The sequence below is a fragment of the Bombus vancouverensis genome, unplaced genomic scaffold, assembly GCF_051014615.1.
Source record: "Bombus vancouverensis nearcticus unplaced genomic scaffold, iyBomVanc1_principal scaffold0028, whole genome shotgun sequence".
Classification (NCBI taxonomy): Eukaryota; Metazoa; Arthropoda; class Insecta; order Hymenoptera; family Apidae; genus Bombus; species Bombus vancouverensis.
The window spans coordinates 159,432-183,285 of record NW_027468919.1 but is presented as its reverse complement, the minus strand read 5'-3'; the positions used below and the strand labels follow the sequence as shown (position 1 = coordinate 183,285).

At 40.4% G+C, this 23,854-nt stretch overlaps 1 protein-coding gene across 1 annotated transcript; it reads right to left on the bottom strand.

Moving 5' to 3' along the window:
* Positions 1-20,624: 20,624 nt before the first annotated feature.
* On the bottom strand, positions 20,625-22,778 carry LOC143304252 (omega-amidase NIT2-B-like). Its single transcript, XM_076626646.1, has 4 exons — positions 22,688-22,778; positions 21,705-21,889; positions 21,156-21,324; positions 20,625-20,881 (listed from the first exon to the last, which is right to left on the bottom strand). Exons 1-4 carry the CDS (start codon positions 22,698-22,700, stop codon positions 20,748-20,750), a joined length of 501 nt encoding a protein of 166 aa, XP_076482761.1. The 5' UTR covers positions 22,701-22,778; the 3' UTR covers positions 20,625-20,747.
* Positions 22,779-23,854: the final 1,076 nt, after the last annotated feature.

Here is a 23,854-nt window from a genome sequence, read left to right as displayed (position 1 = left end):
TCGTCTTTTTCTGTCCGATTGACATCTGTATCATCCATTCCTTGTAAATATATTATATCACGATATTACATTTTTGGGGGCTCGTCCGGGATTGGACAAGACAGAAAACGAAACGGTTTAACAGAGCTATTCGAGCTAGTTGTGAATTTACCGGTACGCGGTGCGATAAAAGACGATGTCGTTGACTGTTTAAGTTTGTGTAGTGTGAAAAAGGGCAAACGTTGGGGACGAACGATTGTCGGATGAAGAGGGTTCGACGCTGGAGGAGCTGAGGAGTAAGCTCGCGCGAATGAACCTCCCTATATCTGGTGCGAGGTCAGTGCTGATTGCAAGGCTGAATCGGGCGTGTAGGGCTGGACAATCATATCCTAAGGGATCGACGGGCGGTGAAGAGCCAACCGGTCAACGAGATTTAGGAAATGTACAGAGAGCTGAGCGTGATTGTAACGAAGATGAAAGTTTTGAGAAAATGAATACGAAGGAGTTGAAGGAGCGCCTCGCTAGTTTGGGTTTAAAAACGACGGGAAGAAAAGTAGAATTACGCGCACGGCTACAAGCGGCCATGGATGGTAATGACATATCGTCGGAAGAAGAAAGCGACGACGAAAGTGAGTATGAAAATGACAAAAAAAAAAAAACGCAAGAGGATACAAGAGAGGTACGCGAAGGGTGTATCAGGACCGTGATGAATATTGTCGAAGGGCATGTGTTGGTTCGACACTGAGTTTTAGAGACGTCGAAGATGCATTAGAGTCGTTTAGTGGCAACAAAGGTGAAAATGTCGAACGATGGTTCGAGTCGTTCGAGGAAGTCGCTGATACGTGCATGTGGTCGGATGGGCAGAAGGCAATCTACGCGAGGAAGCTGCTGAAGGGATCAGCGAAAATATTTGCGAGCTTCGAGTGTCATGCCAGGACTTGGCATGAATTGAAGAGGGGGCTAGTGAAAGAATTTTCGAGGAAAGTCAACAGTAGGCAAGTACATCAGAAACTTGAAGAAACAAAAAAGGAGAGTGATGAAGCATGTTTGGCTTACATGTACCGCATGCTCGAAATAGCCAACCATGTGGACATAGAGGAGGAAGCAAAGGTGGAATACATCGTGGATGGAATAATAGACGACGAGAACAATAAGGCTATATTGTACGGCGCTACGTCAATCAAAGAGTTGAGGAAGAGGTTAGTGATGTACGAAGAGCAGAAGAGTCGCAGAATAAAGTCGATTGTGAAGCCGGCTAAAACCCAGAAGAACGGGAAGCCCAGTCAATCTGTAGATGCAATGAAGAAAAGAAGATGCTTCATTTGCGGTAGTGAGGATCATCTAAGTGTTAAGTGTCCGGAGAGGGGAGAAGGTGTTAGGTGTTCCGAGTGCAGCGGATTTGGACATATTGCAGCGAGGTGTACGGCACGACCGAAAGAGACTTGCGTAGTGTCAAGATCCGAAAAGGGGAAGTATGTGAAGTAAGTGGCGATAGATGATTGTAGGTTTGTGGCACTAGTGGATACGGGTAGTGATCTCACGTTCATTCGATCAGACGAGTATGCGAGGTTAGGGTCACCACCGCTAGGTAAATGCACGCTTAAGTTCGACGGTGTTGGTTCCGCTGGCAATGAGACCTGGGGTGAATTCACCAAGGTAATGACGGTTGATGGGTGTAAACTGCCAATCACTTTGCACGTTGTTTCAAACAAAATATTGACGAAGCACGGCCTGTTGTTAGGCACTGATTTTCTGGATCAGGTAGAGTTACGGGTTAAACGAGGCGAAGTGACTTTCTTGCGGCTTGACGAACAGAATAACAAAGACGTGCCGGATGTGTTTAGAGTTAACGTGGTAGAACAGACCGACGAAACAGACCTAACACACGTACGGGAACCGCATTATCGTGAAGCGATTCGCGATATCGTTAGGGGGTATAGGCCGGAGAAAAAGCGGGACGTTGGGATAACGGCAAAAATCGTTTTAAAGAGTGACAAACCTGTGGTTCGAAGGCCGCGAAGATTGGCGCCTTCGGAGAAAAAAGAGGTGGACGAGTTGATGGAATTATGGACAAATGAAGGCACAATAAAACCGTCAAACTCAGAATATGCAAGTCCCATAGTTGTAGTTAGAAAGAAAGATGGTTCTATCAGAGTCTGTGTTGATTTTCGCGAGCTTAATGAACTTATTGAGTGTCCACATTTCCCATTGCCTTTAATTGATGATATTTTAGATGCATTGCAAGGTACTCAGTTTTTCACAACGTTGGATTTAAAGAATGGTTTTTTTCACGTGTGTTTAGACAAAGACAGCCGAAAATATACATCTTTCGTTACGCCATCGGGGCAATATGAATTTTTGAAGTTGCCGTTTGGTTTAAAGATTTCACCCATTGTGTTTCAGAAGTATATTTCGATGATCTTTAAGGAACTAGTAGGTAAAGGTATTGTTATCGTGTATATGGATGACATTATTATTCTTGCAAAGAATTTAGAGGAGGCGTGGGAACGTTTGCAAATGGTCATAGAGTTAGCTGAGCAGTATGGGCTACTTATAAACTGGGGAAAATGTCGTTTTCTGCAGCAGGAAATTGAATATTTGGGGTATATAGTCTCAAAAAATACCATAAGGCCGTCTACACATAAAACTAGGGCAGTAGCAAACTTTCCCAAGCCAACATCTGTTAAAAAGGTTCAGAGTTTTTTGGGACTTACGGGGTACTTTCGAAAATTTATTAGGGGATACGCGAAGATTGCTAAGCCTTTGACGGATTTGTTGAAAAAGGAGGTAAAATTTCAGTTCGGCGATCGAGAAGTAGAGGCCTTTGAAATCTTGAAAACAGCGCTTGTCAACGAACCAGTGTTAAAGTTGTATAGAATGGGCGCGGAGACTGAGTTGCATACAGACGCGTCCGCAGAGGGTTACGGAGCAATTTTAATGCAACTAGATCTGGACGATGGAAAATTCCATCCGGTCTACTTTGCCAGCGGAAAAACAACTCCCGCCGAGGCAAAGTACACCAGTTACGAACTGGAAGTACTAGCAATTGTAAAAGCGTTGAACAAGTTTAGAATATATCTGTTAGGTATGCCGTTTACTATCGTCACGGATTGCCAAGCGTTTGCTATGACAATGAAAAAGAAAGATTTGTGTGTGCGTGTAGCCAGATGGGCCTTGTTACTAGACGAGTTTAAGTATCAGGTGTGTCATAGGCCAGGTAAAAGCATGCAGCATGTGGATGCTCTGAGTAGAAACCCCCTGCCGAGCACTATGTATGTAACGGAAAGTGAAGACGGGCTGATTGCACGGTTGAGAAGTGCACAGAACAAGGACGTTGAAGTCCGTAGGATTTTAGACGCCGCAACGTGCAATCAGGTCGATGGGTATGTAATAAGGAACAATATTTTGTATAAAGAGTGTAAGGATGATGTGTTAATAGTAGTACCGAAGGCTATGCAGGTTCAGGTAGTCAGGCAGGCGCACGAGCGTGGGCATTTTGGGGTCACCAAAACAGAAGCTATAGTCAAGAAGGACTTTTGGTTTAAGGGGCTACGTGAAAAGGTCGAGCATGTGGTATCTAACTGTCTCGATTGTATCCTAGCCGAACGAAAATTGGGCAAGCAAGAGGGATATCTAAATCCGTTAGACAAAGGTGACACACCGTTAGACACTTACCATATTGACCATGTGGGCCCTATGACAGCTACAAAGAAAAGATACGCACACATCTTTGTAGTAGTGGATGCGTTCACGAAGTTTACGTGGCTTTATCCTACTAGATCTACTGATACCGCGGATGTTATCGATCGACTGAAGAAGCAAGTGGCTGTTTTTGGGAACCCACGACGAATTATCTCTGATCGGGGAACAGCGTTCACATCCAACGCGTTCCAAGAGTATTGCGAAGAAGAAAATATAAAGCATTTATTAGTCACGACGGGGGCGTCGAGGGGGAACGGGCAGGTAGAGAGGGTAAACAGGACACTCATACCTTTACTAACTAAACTGACTGCCCCTAAACCCGATGATTGGTATAAACATGTCGACCAAGTACAGAAATACCTGAATTTTACATTAAACAGGAGCACGGGATAAACTCCTTTCCAGCTACTTGTCGGGGTCGAGATGCAAACTAAAGAAGACCCACAGATCCGAAAATTGGTTGAAGAAGAATGGGTGGTGGAATTCGAAGAGCAACGTCGTGAACTGCGTGAGGACGCGAAAAAGAAAATTGCTGCTACTCAAGAGGAAAATCGGAGGCACTACAACAAAAGAAGAAAAGGTGCGAAACAGTACCTAAGTGGAGAGTTGGTGGCCATAAAGAGAACGCAGTTTGGCCCAGGATTAAAACTGGGAGGAAGATTTTTGGGTCCGTACCGGATAGTGCGAGCAATGCGGAATGATCGCTACATTGTGGAGAAGGTAGGAGAGCATGAGGGGCCAAAACGGTCATCAACTACTGCTGATTTTATGAAACCTTGGGTCATAAACGCCGAAAGTGACGCATCTGATGACAGCGAGATAGAAGGCAACATCTGAGGGCAGATGTTATTGCAGGATGGCCGAGTGTAGTATCGTGAGTGAGAGGCCTGGGAGTTGGCGGGTGAACCGCGTGGAATGTCGCGAGAGCCGAGGCGTTTGTTTTTGATCGCGTAGTTTTGGAAAGAGGAGACCTACGTGATCTTGGCCACGAGCGGTTGCCAAGGGACGGGAGAAAAGGAATCAACAAACAGAGTTTGCGAGTGGCGTTGCCGAGAGAGTGTTGATTGCATTTTGTGAAAGTCGAGTCGTTATCTAATTATTTAGTTGTGCTGTTTTCTGTACGTTTGGTGTGAATAGTTCAGGTTGAACAACAATCGTCTTTTTCTGTCCGATTGACATCTGTATCATCCATTCCTTGTAAATATATTATATCACGATATTACATATATATATTATTTATTTTTTTTTATATATATAATTTTCGTTTGGATCTGTTCCTTTGTACGAATACTGTATCCCTGTATATAATATAATATATATAATATGTTATAATTATGTTAGTTGTTATTTATTATATATATTTTCCTTAACTCTCTCCCCCTTTTTCTTGTTTTTTTTTTTTTTGTTTTTTTATTAGTACCTAACATTGCTATTATGATGCTGTATTGTATTGCATTGGCTGTTATTTGTATGTGCGCGCGACGAACTTTTCAACATGGTCGCTCGCGTGTCTCTTTGGTATGGCGTTGGTTTAATGTCAACAGTAACGTGTTGTTGAAATAACTAATTAATTGTTAATCACTACAATTTTATTTAGTAGTGTTTTGTAATATTGTTTTGTGTTTCATGATATTGTGTGTGTCAATACCGTGTGCTACTTTAATGCGATAGCATGGATTGTATTGTTACCGAATTTCAATAGTCATTGTTTCGATTATACGTGACTTGCATTTATGTATGTCTCGTTTAATTTAGTTAATGTTTTGTGTATTGTGTTACCAGTTATTTCGTGTAGCATAACTTTAATCCTTCGCACCGAGTTTAGTCATGTCTTGTCGTTAATATTTAGTTAGTCTATCTTGATTAATATATATATTTAACAAATATTTAAGAAACAATGGCGAGTGTAGTGGAATCGTTGGACGAAGAAATGGTTTTGACATTGTCGGAAAAGCTTAAAGCATGGGATGCGAACTTTCGCGATATGAGTGCAAAACTCGCCGAATTACAAAGCGGCTTATTCGAACTTAAAACAAAACAAGAACCTAAAACACCCGTATCGCCGCCGACAACGCAACAAGAGACGGTCCAGCCGAGTGGACATACCCAGCCAATTAAGCTAAAAGATGCGATCGAATCGGTGCCAGTGTTTGACGGATATCGACCATCGGTATTCCACTTTTTAAGAGCTTGTGAGCGCGCGCGAAATATGATTCCCAGATATCAAGAACCTCAATTGGTAAAATTGTTAGTAATTAAGCTCCGTGGACACGCGCTCCTCGCCATCGAAGACACAGAATTAATGAGCCTAAACGATTTCGGAAACAAATTAAAGGATCTATTCGGCCCAAAGAAATCTCTTAACGAATATAAAGGGGAATTAGGAACGATATTTCAACGACCCGAGGAAGACATATTACATTATATGGATCGCGTTAGAAATCTTAGATTGGCAATAATGGACGGAGAAAGAGGCGACTACGGCATCATATCTCCCGATATCCAAGATACTGTAGATTGGGAAACGAAAGAAGCTTTCGTTAAAGGACTTCCGAACGAGGTATATGTGCGAGTAAAAATAGCAGGGTACCATACTTTAGAAGATGCGTATCGTCAAGCCGTCAAAGCAACACACGAATTGAAACAAATAACCGATAGAACGCGACCCCAACGACCGACACCCTCGAACTATTACAGACGCGGCAACGCACATCCTTCGAACACTAACAACAATATCAGGAACAACCGCCAAGATCGAAGATCGCTACCTCCATCGCGGAATTTTTTGAATTCTACAAGACAAAATATCACGTGTAACTATTGCAAAAAACCCGGGCATCTAGTGAAAGACTGTTACAAATTTAAAGCCCGAGTAGATGCCGGATTAATCGTACCCTATGCTTCGAGACCATCGAACCAGGCGACCGGCAACAAACACAACAAGGACAGCCACCTCCGCGAGATCGACTCCACCACCCATAACGAGAGACAGAGCGAACGCAATGCCGACCATAAGATCGAACGAACAACCACTAAATATTGTGGGGGAGTCATCCCACAACCAAACGAGGTCACAGACAGAGAATCCAGAATCTCAAGGCAAAAGGAAAAGAGTGAAGCACAAGCAACCGGCGAAGGAAAATCATCAGGAGTTGAATTCAGATTCGGAAGGCGACCTCTCCGAATTATTTCAATAAAATTTAACGATTCCCCAACGACCCCAACTGCACGAATAGTTTCCCCAGATGTAAAGACTGAGACGAGTTTATTATAAGACTCTGGATCGGAAATCAACATTATCAAGAAACCTGCTATACTCGATTCAGCCATCATCGACGAAAAGGAATCAATCGAAGTGCGAGGAATTACGGCAACGAGCCTGGTCTCCTTAGGGCAGACGGTAATACAGGTTGCGGGCCATCCGGTTGTTTTTCATGTAGTCGATGATTCATTGCTAATCGATCAAGACGGAATCCTAGGATCCGAATTTTTTGCAGGTTGTAAGGCTCGTTTAGATTATGAGGGAAGACATATCAGATGGGGAAATATTTATATTCCCTTCGATACTAAAGAAAAAATAATTATACCGAAGCGAAGTTCAATAACGTGTTCGATTAATATCGCTAATCCAGTGATAAAAGAGGGATTTATTCCAAGAATCGAGCCGAACAAGGGAATCTATTTTGGTAATGCAGTTGTGAGGAATCATAAAGGAAAAGGTTACATAAGAGTAATAAATACTACTTCGAGAGATTACGTATTTACAACACCAACGATGGTAATTAAAGAATTTGAAAATCCCCCCCCCCCCCCCCGCCCCCCGCTTCCTAGGACAGCGTGCAATACAGTTCTAAGATCGGAGGAAAGTTGGTACGATAAAATAAATGAGTTACTACGACTCGAACATTTGAACGAAGAAGAAAAGGAAAATGCTAAAAAATTGATTCGTAATAATCAAGATAGGTTTCATATTCCAGGAGATACATTGGAAGCAACCGAAGTTCTGGAACATAGGATAATTACAACGGATAATATACCCATCAATACTAAACAGTATCGATATCCACCAATACATCGAGAAGAAATAAATCGACAGGTCCAAGAACTACTAGATACGGACGTAGTGGAACCATCAATATCTCCATATAACTCCCCGTTATGGATTGTGCCCAAAAACCCGATTCGCAAGGAAATAAGCGCTGGAGATTAGTCATCGATTATAGAAAATTGAACGATAAAACGATTGGCGATGCCTTCCCACTACTCAACATTACAGAAATATTGGATCAATTAGGAAGTGCAAAATATTTTTCCACGTTTGACTTGGCATCGGGCTTTCACCAGATCCGTATGTCACAGGAAGATGCCCACAAAACTGCATTTTCGACACCATACGGGCATTTTCAATTCAAAAGAATGCTCTTTGGATTAAAAGATGCCCCGGCAACATTTCAACGTTTGATGAATTCAATATTATCTGGTCTGCAAGGAATAGAACTATTCGTCTATCTGGATGACATAGTGATTTATTCCACGTCTCTCCAAGAACACGAAATTAAATTTAATAAATTAATGGAAAGACTGAGGAAAGCTAAATTACGATTACAACCTGATAAGTGCGAATTTTTACGACACGAGGTGAATTATTTAGGACATATAATTAGTGAGGATGGCGTGAAACACGACCCAAAGAAAGTCGAAGCCGTATCAAAATTTCCACGACCAAAGAGGGCGAAAAATATCAAACAATTTCTGGGACTAGCAGGATATTACAGAAGATTTATACCCCGATTTCCCCAAGGTCGCGAAACCATTGACACAACTATTAAAGAAAGACACTCCCTTTAAATGGACAGAAAATCAAGAAAACGCATTCAATAATTTAAAGACAGCGTCAGTGACGAAACCCATCCTGCAATATCCAGACTTTTCTAAACCCTTTAACCTTACTACAGACGCATCAGGATATGCAATAAGCGGTGTACTGAGTCAAGGGCCAATCGGAAAGGATTTGCCGATTGCGTATGCCTCAAGGCTATTAAATCCCGCCGAACAAAACTACTCTACCATAGAAAAGGAGTGTCTGGCAATTGTTTACAGCGCAATGCACTTCCGACCGTATCTTTACGGAAGAAAGTTTACCATCGTAACCGATCACAAACCTTTAGTGTGGATGCATTCTATCAAAGATCCTACTTCAAGAATTTGGAAATGGAAATTAAAGTTATCGGACTTCGAATTTGATATTGTATACAAAGAAGGCAGGGCGAACGCAAACGCAGACGCATTATCTAGGAACCCTCCGGAAGTTTGTTTACCAATCAGAAAGAGAGAGGAAGTCTCACCGATTCGCTATCCTGTCTCAAAAAGATTCGAAATAGATACGTCAACCGAAGACTCTCCCATATTCGAAGCTAAACCACACGTCTTGCCTCAATCCAGTGATTCTAAAAATCAAGGAAAGGGTTTTACCCGAAAACATTTTACAACAGAAGAAACCCCCATAAAATATTTAGACCAAGCATTAGCAGAAATCGATGTAAGTACAGATAGAGAAATAACCGATCGAGAAAAAGAAGGCACGGATACAACAAGCGAAAAAGAGACCTCCACTGTAATTCCAGAACTAATTCAACAACGAGAAAAGGACACGAGACCTACGATAATTGCGGAACTAAGAATTTCAGAAACCCGAGACTCAATTGCGAGAGTAAATGACCATAAAGTAGTATTTATAGATATACATGGCAATCCGATAGATAAAGGAGCCTTAGAAATGAAGGAAACGGGAAAATTACCTCGTTATGAAGATTTAATGTTAGAAAAAGCAAGATTGAATTACGATTCTGGAAAATACATTGTATTCCTACCGATAAAGGAAAATAGAAATATTCCAATAACACCAGAAAATTTATTAAACTCGCTAAGATCTCTATTAGACGCAGTAAATGAAAAACAGTTAACTTCGTTCAGCATTAGCAAAGGAAACTTGGAGGCAATACCCTGGCGATATACAATCAGAAAATTAAAGGAAATATTTATGGAAAAAACCTTAACCATCACCATTTGCACTGGGGAAGTAATTACCCCATCTGTGGAAGCGCGGAACAACATAATACGAGAAAAACATGAATCAAGCGTAGCAGGACACAAAGGAATAACAAAAACTTATCAAAGAATACGACAACATTACTATTGGGAAAATATGAAAAAGGAAATTCAAAATTACGTAAGAACATGTAAGGAATGTCAATTGAAGAAACTCACAAGAATAAAAGCAAAGCAACCAATGGTACTTACAGACACACCAGGTAAAGCGTTCGATAAGGTTAGTATGGATATTATAGGTCCATTACCAAAAACCCAAAAGGGAAACGAATATATATTAACTATCCAAGACTTATTAACAAAATACTCAATTGGGATTCCACTAGGAGGAATCTCTTCAGCCGAGATAGCGGACGTTTTTGTAAAGCGATTTATTTGTCGTTTCGGGTCACCGAGAGCTATTCTCACTGATCAAGGAACGAACTTTACATCCTCACTAATGAAGAAAGTAGCAAAGAGATTCGACGTAGTTCGGAGTAGCAGAGAGACACGACGGCATATCATCCACAAAGTAACGGTTCAATCGAAAGATCTCACCACGTGCTGATAGAATATCTCAAATTATACATTGAAAATTCCAAAAATTGGGACGAATGGGTAGAATTAGCTATGTTTTCCTATAATACCTCTGTACACGAAGGAACGAAATTCTCCCCGCACGAATTAGTTTTTGGACATCTAGCCAGAGAACCTACTGGTGAAGTAATAATCGAAGAGAACATGGAACCAACTTACGCAGAATATCTCGAAGATCTGTTCGATAAAATTAACACCGTACAACGAATGGCAAGAGAAAATTTGATAAAATCCAAACTAAGATCAAAAGAATATTACGACCGACGAATCAACCCCCAAGATCTTAAAATAGGAGATTCGATATATTTACTAAAAGAACCCAGTAAAGGAAAATTCTCCGATCAATATACTGGACCATACAAAGTGCTAGAAATCTTGCAGAACCAAAACGTCAAGATCGAAGTAAAAGGGATTCCGCGAACGGTGCATTTAAACAAGTTAAAACTAGCGTATAATCGAAATAAGCAATGAATAAAGCGATTTCAGTGGGCAACGTAGTGCGGTAGTATATGTTATAGTGCTGTTCGTCGAATAATACAGATATCGAACACCTAAAAGGAAAAAGGAAAATTATTATACGTGTTTCAATTATTGCTTAAATATAAAACGTGTTAACTCAATGAACAATTAACTAGTGAAAGTGAAAGTTACCTTGTGAACAAGTGATCAACATACAAGAAAGTGTACGTGCAAGTATAGGTTATGGATCATTGTTCGTGGAACACAATGTATGACAGCTACCTAAAATAAGTGAATAAATTAGTTTCAATTGTCTCGGTGCAAAATACAAGGTTACTAAATGTTATAACTATATTATGGATAAATCAAAAGGAGGTGTAACACTGTTCGTCGAATAATACAGATAGCGAAAACCTAAAAAGAAAAAGGGAAAATTATTATGTGTACTCCAATTATTGTTTGAATATACAACATGTCGATTCAATAAATAATTAAAAGAGGGGAAGTGAAAGTTACCTTGTAAACAAGTAATCATCATACAAGAAGGTCTACATGCAAAATAGGTTATGGCTCCCTGCTTGCGGAACACCATGTACCAGCTGAAAATAAACGAACGAATTAACTTCAATTGCCTTAATGCAAAGAGCAGCATCGCTAAATGTTATAACGGTGCTGTGGAGGCGTGGCACTGTTCGTAGAACGACACAGATAGCGGAAACTTGGAAAAAGAAAAGAAGTTTATTACGAGTGTTCCAATTACTGTTTGAATGTAAAACGTGTTAGTTCAACGAATAACGAAAACAGTGAAAGTGCAACTTACCTCGTGAACAATCAATCACCATACAAGGAAGTGTACATGCATGGATTTCGCAGATTAACAAGAAGAAATAAAATAGCTGATAAATATAGAAAGTGGTTAGAAAATAATTAAGATAGATTAATTGAGAGTTAGTAATAAATATAACCGGAGTAAAAGGATATTTTATTATGTATTAATCTACGTAGTATTGTTATATTATTATATCTAACATGTAGAAATGGATTTTGTACGCATATATGTATATAATTCCAATCCAAGTAGTATTCATAATATTTATTTTCACTGATAACAAGTACGTAAAACCTAAAATAAAACAAAGGTTTTAACAATAAAAAAAAACAAAAAAAAAAAAAAAGAAAAAGGGGAAGAAGAAAAAAAAGAAGAAAAAGAAGGAAAGAAAAAAAATATAATATATATAAATATAAAATTTTCTTTTTCTATAAAAGGTTATTCCTATTTCTGATAAACTCGAGAAATGAAAACATTATACCATGATACACTGACGCAAAGATACACCACACAGAAGAAACTAATAGAGAACGCTTTAAGCTTGGCAAACTTACCGCCCGACGAATTTGCATACACGATAACCAAAACCCAGGGCACATGGCTTTGATTGTTATTTAATAAGGTTTTGGGTTTATAAAATAACGATTCACTTAGATTCGTTTTCTCCAATATATTTCAGTCTTATAACACGTCTTACCACACAGGAATCTCCAAGTCAATAGAACAACGTGGTCGACTTCTAAGACAAAAGAGCGTCGTTAGAAGTCGTACCAACTTAGCTTGTAGTAAGCAGCGATCATACCAACTTAACATTTCTCAACACTCCCCTTTGATCGCTAGTTTCTACAAGCCCCATAGCTTTGGTAAATTGCTGAGTCTTAATCCTATTTAGGCCTTTGGTGAGAATGTCAGCCACATTCTCAGGACTAGGTACATAAGTATAATCTAGTATCCCCCTCGGTACGCAGTTCTTAACGTAAAAGTAACGCACTTGGACGTGCTTTAACAGTAAAGAAATCCACACTGTTTCCCTTGCTGCTTCCTGCATTGCCACAAATTCCGCTTCGCACGTCGATTGAACTATAATCGGTTGTTTTTTGGATAGCCAGGATATCGCACCACCAGCGAGTATGAACACATACCCGCTCCTGGATTTCCTGTCTACCGTACAACCCGCAAAATCCGAGTCGCAAAACACCTTGAGAGGTTGCCCGGTCCTTTGGTATACTAACTTCAAGTCTTTGGTCTTTAGTAAATATCTGAATACCCGCTTCACTGCTTTCCAATCGGATACAGTCGGATTCGCGCATCTTTGGCTTAGTTTCCCTATTGCACACGCAACATCAGGACGACTTACAGTAGCTACATACATTATGTGCCCCACAGCTTGTTCATATAATTTACTGTCGAAAGGCTCATCACGTTCAATATCAAAACCAGCCTCACATTCTCTAGCTAGCGGTGTCGACACTCCCACCACCCCAACCTCACGAGTAATGTCAAACAGATCCAGCATTTGACCTATCTGTACAGATTGATCGAATACTACAGTGGTGCTGTTTGGCTTACTCAGGTGGATGGACAGAAATTGAGTGTCTACACCTAGCATTCTAACATCTAATTTGTCCTTAATCCTAGTTTTGAATATCTCAATCCACTCATTCGTCCCAAACACAAGGATGTCGTCCACATACACAGCTACAATAAAATTTTAGACGCATCCACATACACACATGGACCACTCACGCATGGGTTCAGACTCATACCTCTTAAAATGCTATTGGTGTGTCTAAACCACATTCTTCCAGCTTGCTTCAGTCCATACAGGCTCTTTTTGAGCTTACACACAAATTTAGTTCTGTCTTTACCTGGAACTCTAAAGAGTTCTGGTTGCTCCATGTATATATCCTCATCCAGAGGGCTGTTGAGATACGCACATTCCACATCGATGTGCTCGTAAACCCACTCATTTTCCGCACATAGAGCAAGCAGAATTCTTAGAGTTCTGCGTTTTACTATTGGACTAAAGGTTTCTGAATAATCTACTCCAGGCCTCTGCCAGAATCCCCGAGCTACTAGCCTAGCCTTATACCTATCAGGGTCTCTCTTTATCACAAGCACCCACTTACAGTCTATAACGTTTTTATTTAAGGGTCTTTGCACAATGTCCCACACATCTTTACTTTTTAGATTGTCTAGTTCCTTCCTTATTGCATCAGTCCATTTTTGAGCGTCTGGCCCCCTCAGGGCTTCATACACATTCACAGGTACACACACGTTTTGAGCTTTACAAACAGTCGCAGTGTGAGCACAACAATCACATATTCTTGGTTTGTGTAGTCTTGCCGACCTCCTCGGCACAAACGGTACACTCACAGTATTCACTGGATTGTCCTCACACGTTAAACTGTCCATAAAGTAGTCGGTTTCCCCTTCGTCGTTTTCTCCGTCACTCTGTGTCTCGACGTCAGTTTGACCGGCTTCTCCCCTATGTTCAAAGGTTTCTACATCCCATATCCATTCCGAGGACTTATCCTTTATATGGTTCGTTTCCGCCTTAGCGCTCTTGTAGGGAAACGTGTTCTCCTCGAACCTGACATGACAGGATATTATCGCCTTTTGGATCTTCGGTAGGTAAATTCTATAACCTTTGACCTGTCTGTCATATCCCACAAATATCCCCTCATCCGCTCTGCTCTCGAATTTTCCTCCGCTTGGACTCTTTAGATACCAGACTCTGCATCCAAACACTCTCAGTCTGTTTATCTCCCCTTGGAGGTCACATCGCTTACCCTTCCATAATTCCAGTGGGATCTTGTCTCCGATGGCAGCGGATGGGCATAGGTTTCTTATGTGGCATGCCGCGTTCACAGCCTCCCCCCACAGATAGTCAGGGAGTCCAGATTGGATGAGTAAACATCTGGACATCTCGACCAGGGTTCTGTTCGCTCGTTCGGAGACCCCATTTTGTTCAGGGTTTCTAGGAACAGTTTTCCTGTGTAAGATGCCTTTCTCCTTCAGGTAGTTCTCGAAGTTTTCTCCTGTGTACTCACCCCCGTTATCTGTTTGAAGGGCACTTATCTTGGATTGGTGTAAAGCCTCCACCTCCGCCCGGTACTCCTTGAAGCACTTGAGTACTTCATTCTTCCTACTGATGATTCTGACGTGCATGAAACGAGAAAAATCATCTATGAACGTTACGAAATAATTACCTCCGCCCAGCGACTTGCATTGCGTTCTGCCACTAATATCGCTGTGAACTATTTCTAAAGGACGTTGACACATGTGGTGGGCTGTCTTCGGAAATGGTACTTTTGTCATTTTCCCTTTCACGCAGACCCCGCATGGTTCCTCATGTATCCTAGAGCCCTCCTTCACGTTCTTCACAGGGATCTTTCTCATCGCGTCCCCATGTAGATGACCTAACCTCTCATGCCATGACACGATACCTTTGTACGCCTTAGCTTCAATAACCTCGGCGTGGTCGTCATCATTTCCAGGTTCTTCATGATCGTTCTCCATGGAAACGTTTGCTACATGCCTCTCAGGCGGTATTGTCTCTAGATAGTACACGTTGTCTCCTACCTTTGAGTTAAATACCACATCCCCATCATCATGTGTGCCGACGGCCTCATCCTTCGTACACACTGTGGTGACGCCTTTCACTGCCAATTGCCTGATCGAGATTAGATTTACATCTAATTCAGGCACCCACAGGGCGTTCGACAAGGATAGACTCCACCCGCCACAGGCTTTGGTCATCTTCACGACGATCGTGCCTTTTCCCTTGACTTCCAGGTACCCCTTACCAATCCGGATCTGTCCAGTCGCAGGCACGAAGTCCACGAACCGATACCTATTCGGGGTCATATGGTTTGAGGCTCCCCAGTCAAGATAGCTGATCCTGTCCCTTTCCACGTGGTTGATAGATGATAAAGCCAGTGTGGAGATAAGTCCCTTGGATCTCGGTTTATCTTCCGATCCTTTCTCCACTTTGTTTTCTGGGTCTTTCTCTTCCTTGTCTTCTTTCCCTCATGGCAGTTGCACGATATGTGGCCTCGTTTTCCACATTTATAGCATTTTTTATCCTTTGGGTTTTTGTGCTTTTTCTTAGCGCCATCTTGATTTTGTTGGGGCTTGGTCTTCGATTGTTTGCAAGCCGCCATTGCACTGTTCTTCTCGGAGAGACCCATGGCCGCTTCCATTCTCCTTTCCTCAAGTAGGAGATCGGATTTCACGACCCTCGAGGTTAGATTCTTATCGAGTCTTACCGTCCTAAGATATGTCGTGTAGTTTGGGTCCGCCACGAGGCCGGCTAAGATGAAACACGCCATCATGTGGTCTTCGATTCTTAAACCTGCTTTGGAAATTTTTTCGCACAGATCGTATATCTTTCCGCAGTATTTTGCGACGTCCATATCGGGGTTTTTTATATGGTACCCAGTTCCCGTATGCATAGGACAGTGTCCATCGACGTGGACCTTCTATGGACGTCCTCTAGCGCCTTCCAACAATCCCTCGCTGTCTTCAAGGATTTAATTTCTCCGATATATTCGGGGCGAATATGTCGGAAAAGATATGCACGTGCCATGTTATCCTTCCTCATGCATTCTGGGTCCAGCCTTTGCGCTTCCGTAAATCCTGGTTCTATTGCCTCCCAGCAACCCAGGAAAATTAGCGAAGCTTCCGTCATTGTCTTCCAATACTAGTAATTCCCCTTTCTTAGGACCGGCTTCATATCGCTGTCCACATCACTTACTTTGTCGTGATCGGCCATGGCGTGGTCTCTTCTCGGATTATCTTAGAAAACACAAAAAACTCAAAAAAATAATACCGTTTGTCCCCGCAGTTTACTGCTCTGGGCCCATAACCTGTTATTTAATAAGGTTTTGGGTTTATAAAATAACGATTCACTTATATTCGTTTTCTCCAATATATTTCAGTCTTATAACACGTCTTACCACACAGGAATCTCCAAGTCAATAGAACAACGTGGTCGACTTCTAAGACAAAAGAGCGTCGTTAGAAGTCGTACCAACTTAGCTTGTAGTAAGCAGCGATCATACCAACTTAACATTTCTCAACATTGATCGCAGGAGGAGCGGTCAAATATATAGTCAAATCATATAGTCAAATGCATTCCGGTACAAGTAAAGGTACGACATACAACAAAATGCTACTCGGAACTACCCGTTTGGCAAAGGAATCGCACCACAGGAACTCCGCCCGGACGTGCGCCAAACGTGGCGATATTCAGCACCATCGTCGTTGGCCACGAGCGGAATATATACCCAAAAGACCTCGATGCACTACGGGACCACGTCATGTTCCCGGCAGAAAATCTGCAGTCTTGAACGCATTGGCCAGAGGAGCAACAGGAAAAACAATCGTCCCTGGAACAGTAAACATCCTGGGAATGATGGACAAAACACATTAACGACAATAGCGAAAAATACCGTATCAAGCTTGTTTTATGGAATCTGGAACTGTCAGTGCAGCAATATTTGGAATACTCGCAATATTTAAACTAATCAAGACAATAATATATATAGCCGCACACGGATACCAGTTACGTGAAACTTACGAATGCGGAATCGCCCTATTAGGAGCAATATGCGGCTCAGTCACCCACCCGCTACTATACCTCAAAAGAAGACGAAATATCGATGATCAAACAGCACAACCTCAAGGGATATCGATAACACCGGTAGTCACTCAACTACCAACGACATCTACGTCCGCCTTGAGCGAACTCAGAGATACCATCAGTCAAATTTCCTTTGGAAATTTGAACTCCAAGGGCGGGGATGTCACGTCCCGCGCTCCGCACGCGCCGTAACAAGAACAAGAAAACCATTCTATACAAAACACGCGAATAAGGATTTGAATGCACAAACGAACACACGGCACTACGAAACGAAAGGAAGGATTAACAAAACGAGGGCGATTAACGGATCCAACCAATAAACAAAATACATATACACACAATTCTAAATAAACCAGGAAATAAGAATAACTACAAAAGGGGAAAATAATTGAAACGCCAGGAATATATATATATATATAAATATATTTCAATCAATCAATTTGGAGAGTTACATATAAGTATAAACATATATGCCGAACATGTAATAACCTAGTAAATATTAGAGACAGTGCTTCCAATACTATGCAATAAATACAATATTATCAATTTATGAAATATAAGTATACATGAAGTCAAAAACTAATAGTTTAACGAATACATAAAACATACAATATTGTATTATTAAAGAAATGAAGGTTACATTGTCAGAAATATATATATGTGTGCGAATTCTATCAAACCGATAATCTAAGATACATACTTAAAACTAGCCTACATTCCGGTAAAGGATAAATAAATAATTGACATTTCATTTCGTATGAATACTACACTGCCAGGAGAAATATGCATATGAATACGTATATATATATATATATATATATATGTATGTGTGCGCGTATGTTTTATATTATCGAATACTCTATAAAATAAAATACTCAAAACAATAAATAACGCAATCGAAGAATTACAAAACATTAGCCATATTAAAATGACACACAACATAAATATATATATACGTATATTCACACGAACAATACTTTTGTCACTTTAAAACAATATTAATAAATAAATGTTCTAATTGCGGTAGAATAAGGAAAAACGTGCCTCAGACGGAAAATTACTTCGATATCAAGCAAAACTAAAGACCCGTCACTATAACTTTACTGATGACATTTATGAGCAGCCATGTTAGATTTACACGCGTATGGCGACAGGAATATTAGGGATTAATGGAAGTCAGTCGCGAGAAATAAATCATGAAAACACATTGTTAACACTTTTCTTTAATAAAATCTGTGCGCAACTACAAATGTAAAAAATATATATATGTCGGAGATGAAAGAACACCGGAGTCTGTAATTGAACAATTGTAGTTATTCAATCCGATTGTAATTGTTCGAGAGTTGTGATAATGAGCTTGGGCTCGAGGCGACAGTCAGTCGCCGAACGTAGCCGCGGTTACGGGATGAACGCTTTGTTTAACAAAGGTATGGAGTAATTCTATAGCTCTCCTTAAAAGAAATATTCGTGGCGACACGCGTCAGTAAACATTCCAACGGTTTCTGTCCCGTGGCTCGCCACACGCAGACCCTATTCTTCGAGTAAGATGATTGCCAGATGTCGATGCGTCTCCGCAGTACATGTTCGGCTAGCCCGAGGGCCCGTTATAAATCTTAAGGTTTAGTTAACTAAAGTCCTTCAAACAGACAAACAGTCTTTGTCCCAACTACGGGAAGATAGGGGAGACATATTTTTCAACGAGCGGCGTCTCCCACTAGCAACTTTCCCTCGAGGGCGGCTAGCATCTTTTTCTATCCACCGATATGGAGATTGACCAATTAGCAGCAACGCCAATTTCCCTTACTTTCTGAACGAAGGCTTTTCTCGACGAACCCAATGATCTCGTATCCTTAGACACACCCCATTATAGTTTTCCTCTGTGGCATCATCGGGACGGGAAAGGCATTCTCGCTCGCGATCTTATTGATGAAAGGAGTAACTCTTTACGATCAGTGAATATTACGCGTCCGACTTTGATTTTGTGAGTACGTTCATCTATCATCCCGTCGACCACGGATTCGTTATTGAACCTAGGATCATTGTCATTAGTTTCTCGAGTACCTAACTACCACGGTTACTTGTCCGGTTCTGTAATAATCGTATTTGCACTAGTCAATGTCTTCTCTATTGCATAACGACAACGTGTAACCCAAACGAAGATTCGTTTCACGCCCCTAACCCTAATTCTAATGTAAACCCGACATATATAATAATTCTATATTGAAAAAAATATGAAATTAACATGATACATACATTACTACATAAGTTATATATAAAATATGTATATTATACCCTTGCCTACTGACTGATATGAATTTCTTTCGGTCTCGAATGCGTTAAAAGAGAGCGCAAAGAAGTCGAAATTACTTATTGTAATTAGTAAAACGATCTGAGTGGCAGACAGATACAAGAAAGAAGGAATATTATATTAGCGGAATTTTTATAGCAATTATATAGGGTTTCGATCGCATAATTAATCAGTATCAACTTACCAGTCTTTAACGGAAGGACAAAAAGAAGAGCAGACGGCACACAGACCGCAATCATGATCATTTTCAAGTAGAATCTCAAACTGCCGTACATCTTCGAAAACTTCGTTAGTCGTAAGGGATCAAAGGATGATGTCCGCGCTGCGGAAAATAGATGAGAAGCGGCTATTTCAACAACCACCGTGTAGGTACTGCACTGGCCAGAAGTATCTGCGACAGAAATCAGAATACACTCGTTTTCGCATGGTTGGATCAATTTCGCATGGGACTAACCTGATTGAACCTAACGCGGGATAATTGCTCAACTCACGACTTTAACCAGCCCGCTTGATTCTCTGTAAATGCTTGAAATTGACGCTTGGATTCTTTCCAGATTAACTAGCTTTGCCCCTCCCTCCCTTTATCTATTTTCTTAGATCGACTTAGACTGCCACAACATATTATCTTTCTTCTTTTCTTTTCTTTTCTTTTCTTTTCTTTTCTTTTCTTTTCTTTTCTTTTCTTTTCTTTTCTTTTCTTTTCTTTTCTTTTCTTTTCTTTTCTTTTCTTTTCTTTTCTTTTCTTTTCTTTTCTTTTCTTTTCTTTTCTTTTGATCTTTTAAAGCCCTAAATCGCTGGCTATTTTGTATACTATATATTTTGTACACTCAATTACTCTGTAAGTCATAAGTACATATGTTTTACAACGTTATTTATCATACTTCAGTTAAACCCCAGAAAAGCCAGAAATATATTTTCAGCATATTTTAACGCGCCCCTGGCAAAGATCTCAAAAACGAGTTGCGGCACAATTTAAAGCACCAAATAGCATCGCGGGTCTCGTTGTGGTAACACACGGTTCGCCAGTTTTTTTTTTTTTTGATATCGGTGACTGCCATATTCTCTTGAGTTTCCAAATCGTAAAGAATCTTTCCCCAGGGATGGGTCAACTGTGTATGTCCCCATGCGACGTAACTTGCTTAAGGAACACGAGCCGGTGATATGCAGGCAACGTATAATTGATTATCATTCGCTCTGAAACGCTGAAGTAATGACCAGTGCAGTGGTCCAGTGGTCATATTGAATGCCGCTGGATATATCAGCATTTGGCAACCTAACCCAGAGAAGCAGGAAATATGAAGCCACCGAATACCAATTAACTTCGTAGTTGCACGGTTCACATTCCATCATTTCTGAATATGCGAGGACAGTCCTCTTATTGTGCTTTTAATTCTTTTATTTGTTTCATTTTCAGCAAATATACTGGTTTTTTAAATTAAGCTTCTTTTTATACAGAGTTACAGATTATATTAATTTTATATAGAATATATATAAGAAAGATATTTAATTTTTTGCTAGTTAAGTATTGATCGATTAAGTTACTGTACCTTTGTTCCGATAAATGCGTGCCATTTCCTCGAATCTAATATCATAGCAAATGCCAATACCTATTTTGCAGCCCTTCACATCGAACGTCGTTAGGGAGTTACCAGGACTGAGTGAATCACTCTCTCGAAAAGTAATCTTATTAGGAATGTCGATGTCGAATAGATGTACCTAATAACATAAAAATGTAGTCGCTAATTCTATTGCTGCATCTTTTGTAATTTAATATCAACCAACTCCTAAACTTTAATTATTTTTTATTTAATAACTGACAGCGTTTTTATCACTTTCTTTTATTAAAAAACCTTATCATTTAATAATGTTTAAAAAGGAGAAAAAATAAGTATTTTCGTATGTGAAAAATTTATATTACACATTACAACAAAAATGGGCGTTTCCCGTATCATAACGTATTTTATAAACCGTAAATTATAGAATTGGTTATAGTATACGTATGTACATATGTATATTCCTAAATTATTCCTAGATAGAGTCACTTTCTTCACCCCAATATTTTCAAATTCAAAGCCATAAAGGAATATATTACTTACCTTTCGGTGTTTTGCTATCAAAGTTCCATCGGGACCCCAAATAGTACAGGTATTGTACAATTTATCGCCCTCTATTTCAGGCATCGTACCACCAACTACATAGATGTTGTTTTCTTTAGCTGCGTTCGATGAAGCAACGCTCGTTTCACCATCAGGAATACTCTCGGCGTATTTTGGAAAGTACTCTGCATTGCAATATTTCAATTAATGAAAAATAACTGTCTTTTGTTCCAACCATAAATTAAATTGAAATGTTTGTCAGTTTTTTATTTTCTAAATTATCAAAATAACTAAGTTTTATATTTCGACTTAATTAAATATGCAATTACTTAGCTAATAGTATATATAATAAATTGTTTCTACAGGTTCAAAATGAAAAATGAATATTTAGAAATATTTAATTACGACAATGCTATTTGTGTTAGCATCAGTGGCTTGTTACTCAACGACTTTGCTAGTACTTTTTGAAACATAAAGTTAGTTTTCAATTAACACTTATACTAGAGGCGAAATTATAAATGCAAAATAATTGATAATACTAATTTATAAGTACCTAATTATTAGTATCTTAAAAAATATATTTATACAAAAATCACGATAATCATGAAAATGGGGAAATCCTATATTCTCGAATCAATTCACAATTTATTTTGTATATTAATTAGATTTGTGACGGATGAAAAGAGAGAGAGAGTTGTGCGTTTCGTCCCGGGACTACCGGTGGACTCGTCAGTAAGGCTATGCCCGGTAGACCCTGCCTTAGACGTAGAGGCAGTCTCGCTAGGTGCGGTATTTATATCAATCGCTCGTATATTCGACCGCTAGCGAGTTAGACAGACAGACTCGTTGTCGTCGTAGCCCTCTAGTGTTGGCGGTTGGTACCCGCGGATCGCCCGGGAGGTGTTGCGCCGCGTTGATGCCTCGACCTGTCGGCGTCCTGTTGATACCGATCCGCCACAGATTCCGCGCTCATCAGTACGTACTCACTGGCGACATCGAGAAAATGTATCGGCAATTCCTCGTACGACCAGAGGATCGGAAATATGAAAGGATATTATGGCGCAGCGCGAGTGGAGAAACAGGAACATATGAGCTTAACACCGTAATACTCTTATCATAGAAATTGAAGCAGTCCTCAATTCCCGCCCGCTAACTTCTATCTCCACCGATCCAAATGATCTCCTAGCCCTCACTCCCGGACATTTCCTCATTGGCGATTCATTAATGTGCTTACGTGATCGAGATTTCAGGGACATTCCATCGAACCGACTCTCCAAATGGCAGCATATCCAACAGCTTAAACAACATTTTTGGAACCGCTGGCATAAGGAGTATTTGAACGAGCTAACCAACCGCAATAAATGGAGCAAGGGTGGACACAGCATCCAAAAGGGCACAATCGTCATCCTCAGAGAGGACAACGTTCCCTCCATGCATTGACCTCTGGGCCGAGTTATCAAGGTTCATCCAGGCGCCGATGGTGTTGTCACGTAAAATAACAAAATAAAAAGGAATAACAAAAAAAGGAATTTGAGGTAAAAAATAAAAAAAAGAAAACTTTATTTTTTTTCTAACATCAATACACTTTACAATCTACTTCCGAACTCTAAGCGTGACTTTCTAAGACTGACTCTTATGATTTTACTTTCGATCGGATCCGATTACTTTCTTTTGTCATTCCTCAACATCCCCACCGTCCATGCATTTGCTAGGCGTCCGCGATCGTTGCCACGTGCTCTTTCTTCTAGAACCTTCGATGGAAGGACCGTTGGGATGTTGATGGTTCATTAGGCACTTCAGCGATATACATTGTCGCCGAGTGCCGCCACATCTTTATCTCTATCGTCAGTCCGTCGGATTTGAAGTATGCCGGTCGTGACACACGCGAAAAGTGACTGACCAAAAAAGAACTGAATGTTTTGACGACATTAAGAAACTGCAGCCTTGTATTTCAGCAATATCATATCAGCAATAACAAATTTTGAGAAATATCTTTATGTCCTATTCCTGTGGCGTACTTTGGATAACGCTAATCCCGGCGACACACTAAATTTTGAAATCCATACGACTGATTCTACAGAAGCGGGGATTCTACAGCAGCGATTTCGCTTGCACAGTTGTTCATTTAATTTGTGAATTGTAAGAAACCT

Coding starts and splice junctions, on each gene's coding strand:
- LOC143304252 (XM_076626646.1), bottom strand. Junction 21,325..21,704: donor TGATAGCAAAACACCGAAAG/GTAAGTAATATA, acceptor TTATGTTATTAG/GTACATCTATTCGACATCGA. Junction 20,882..21,155: donor ACGCATTTATCGGAACAAAG/GTACAGTAACTT, acceptor TCTCTGGGTTAG/GTTGCCAAATGCTGATATAT.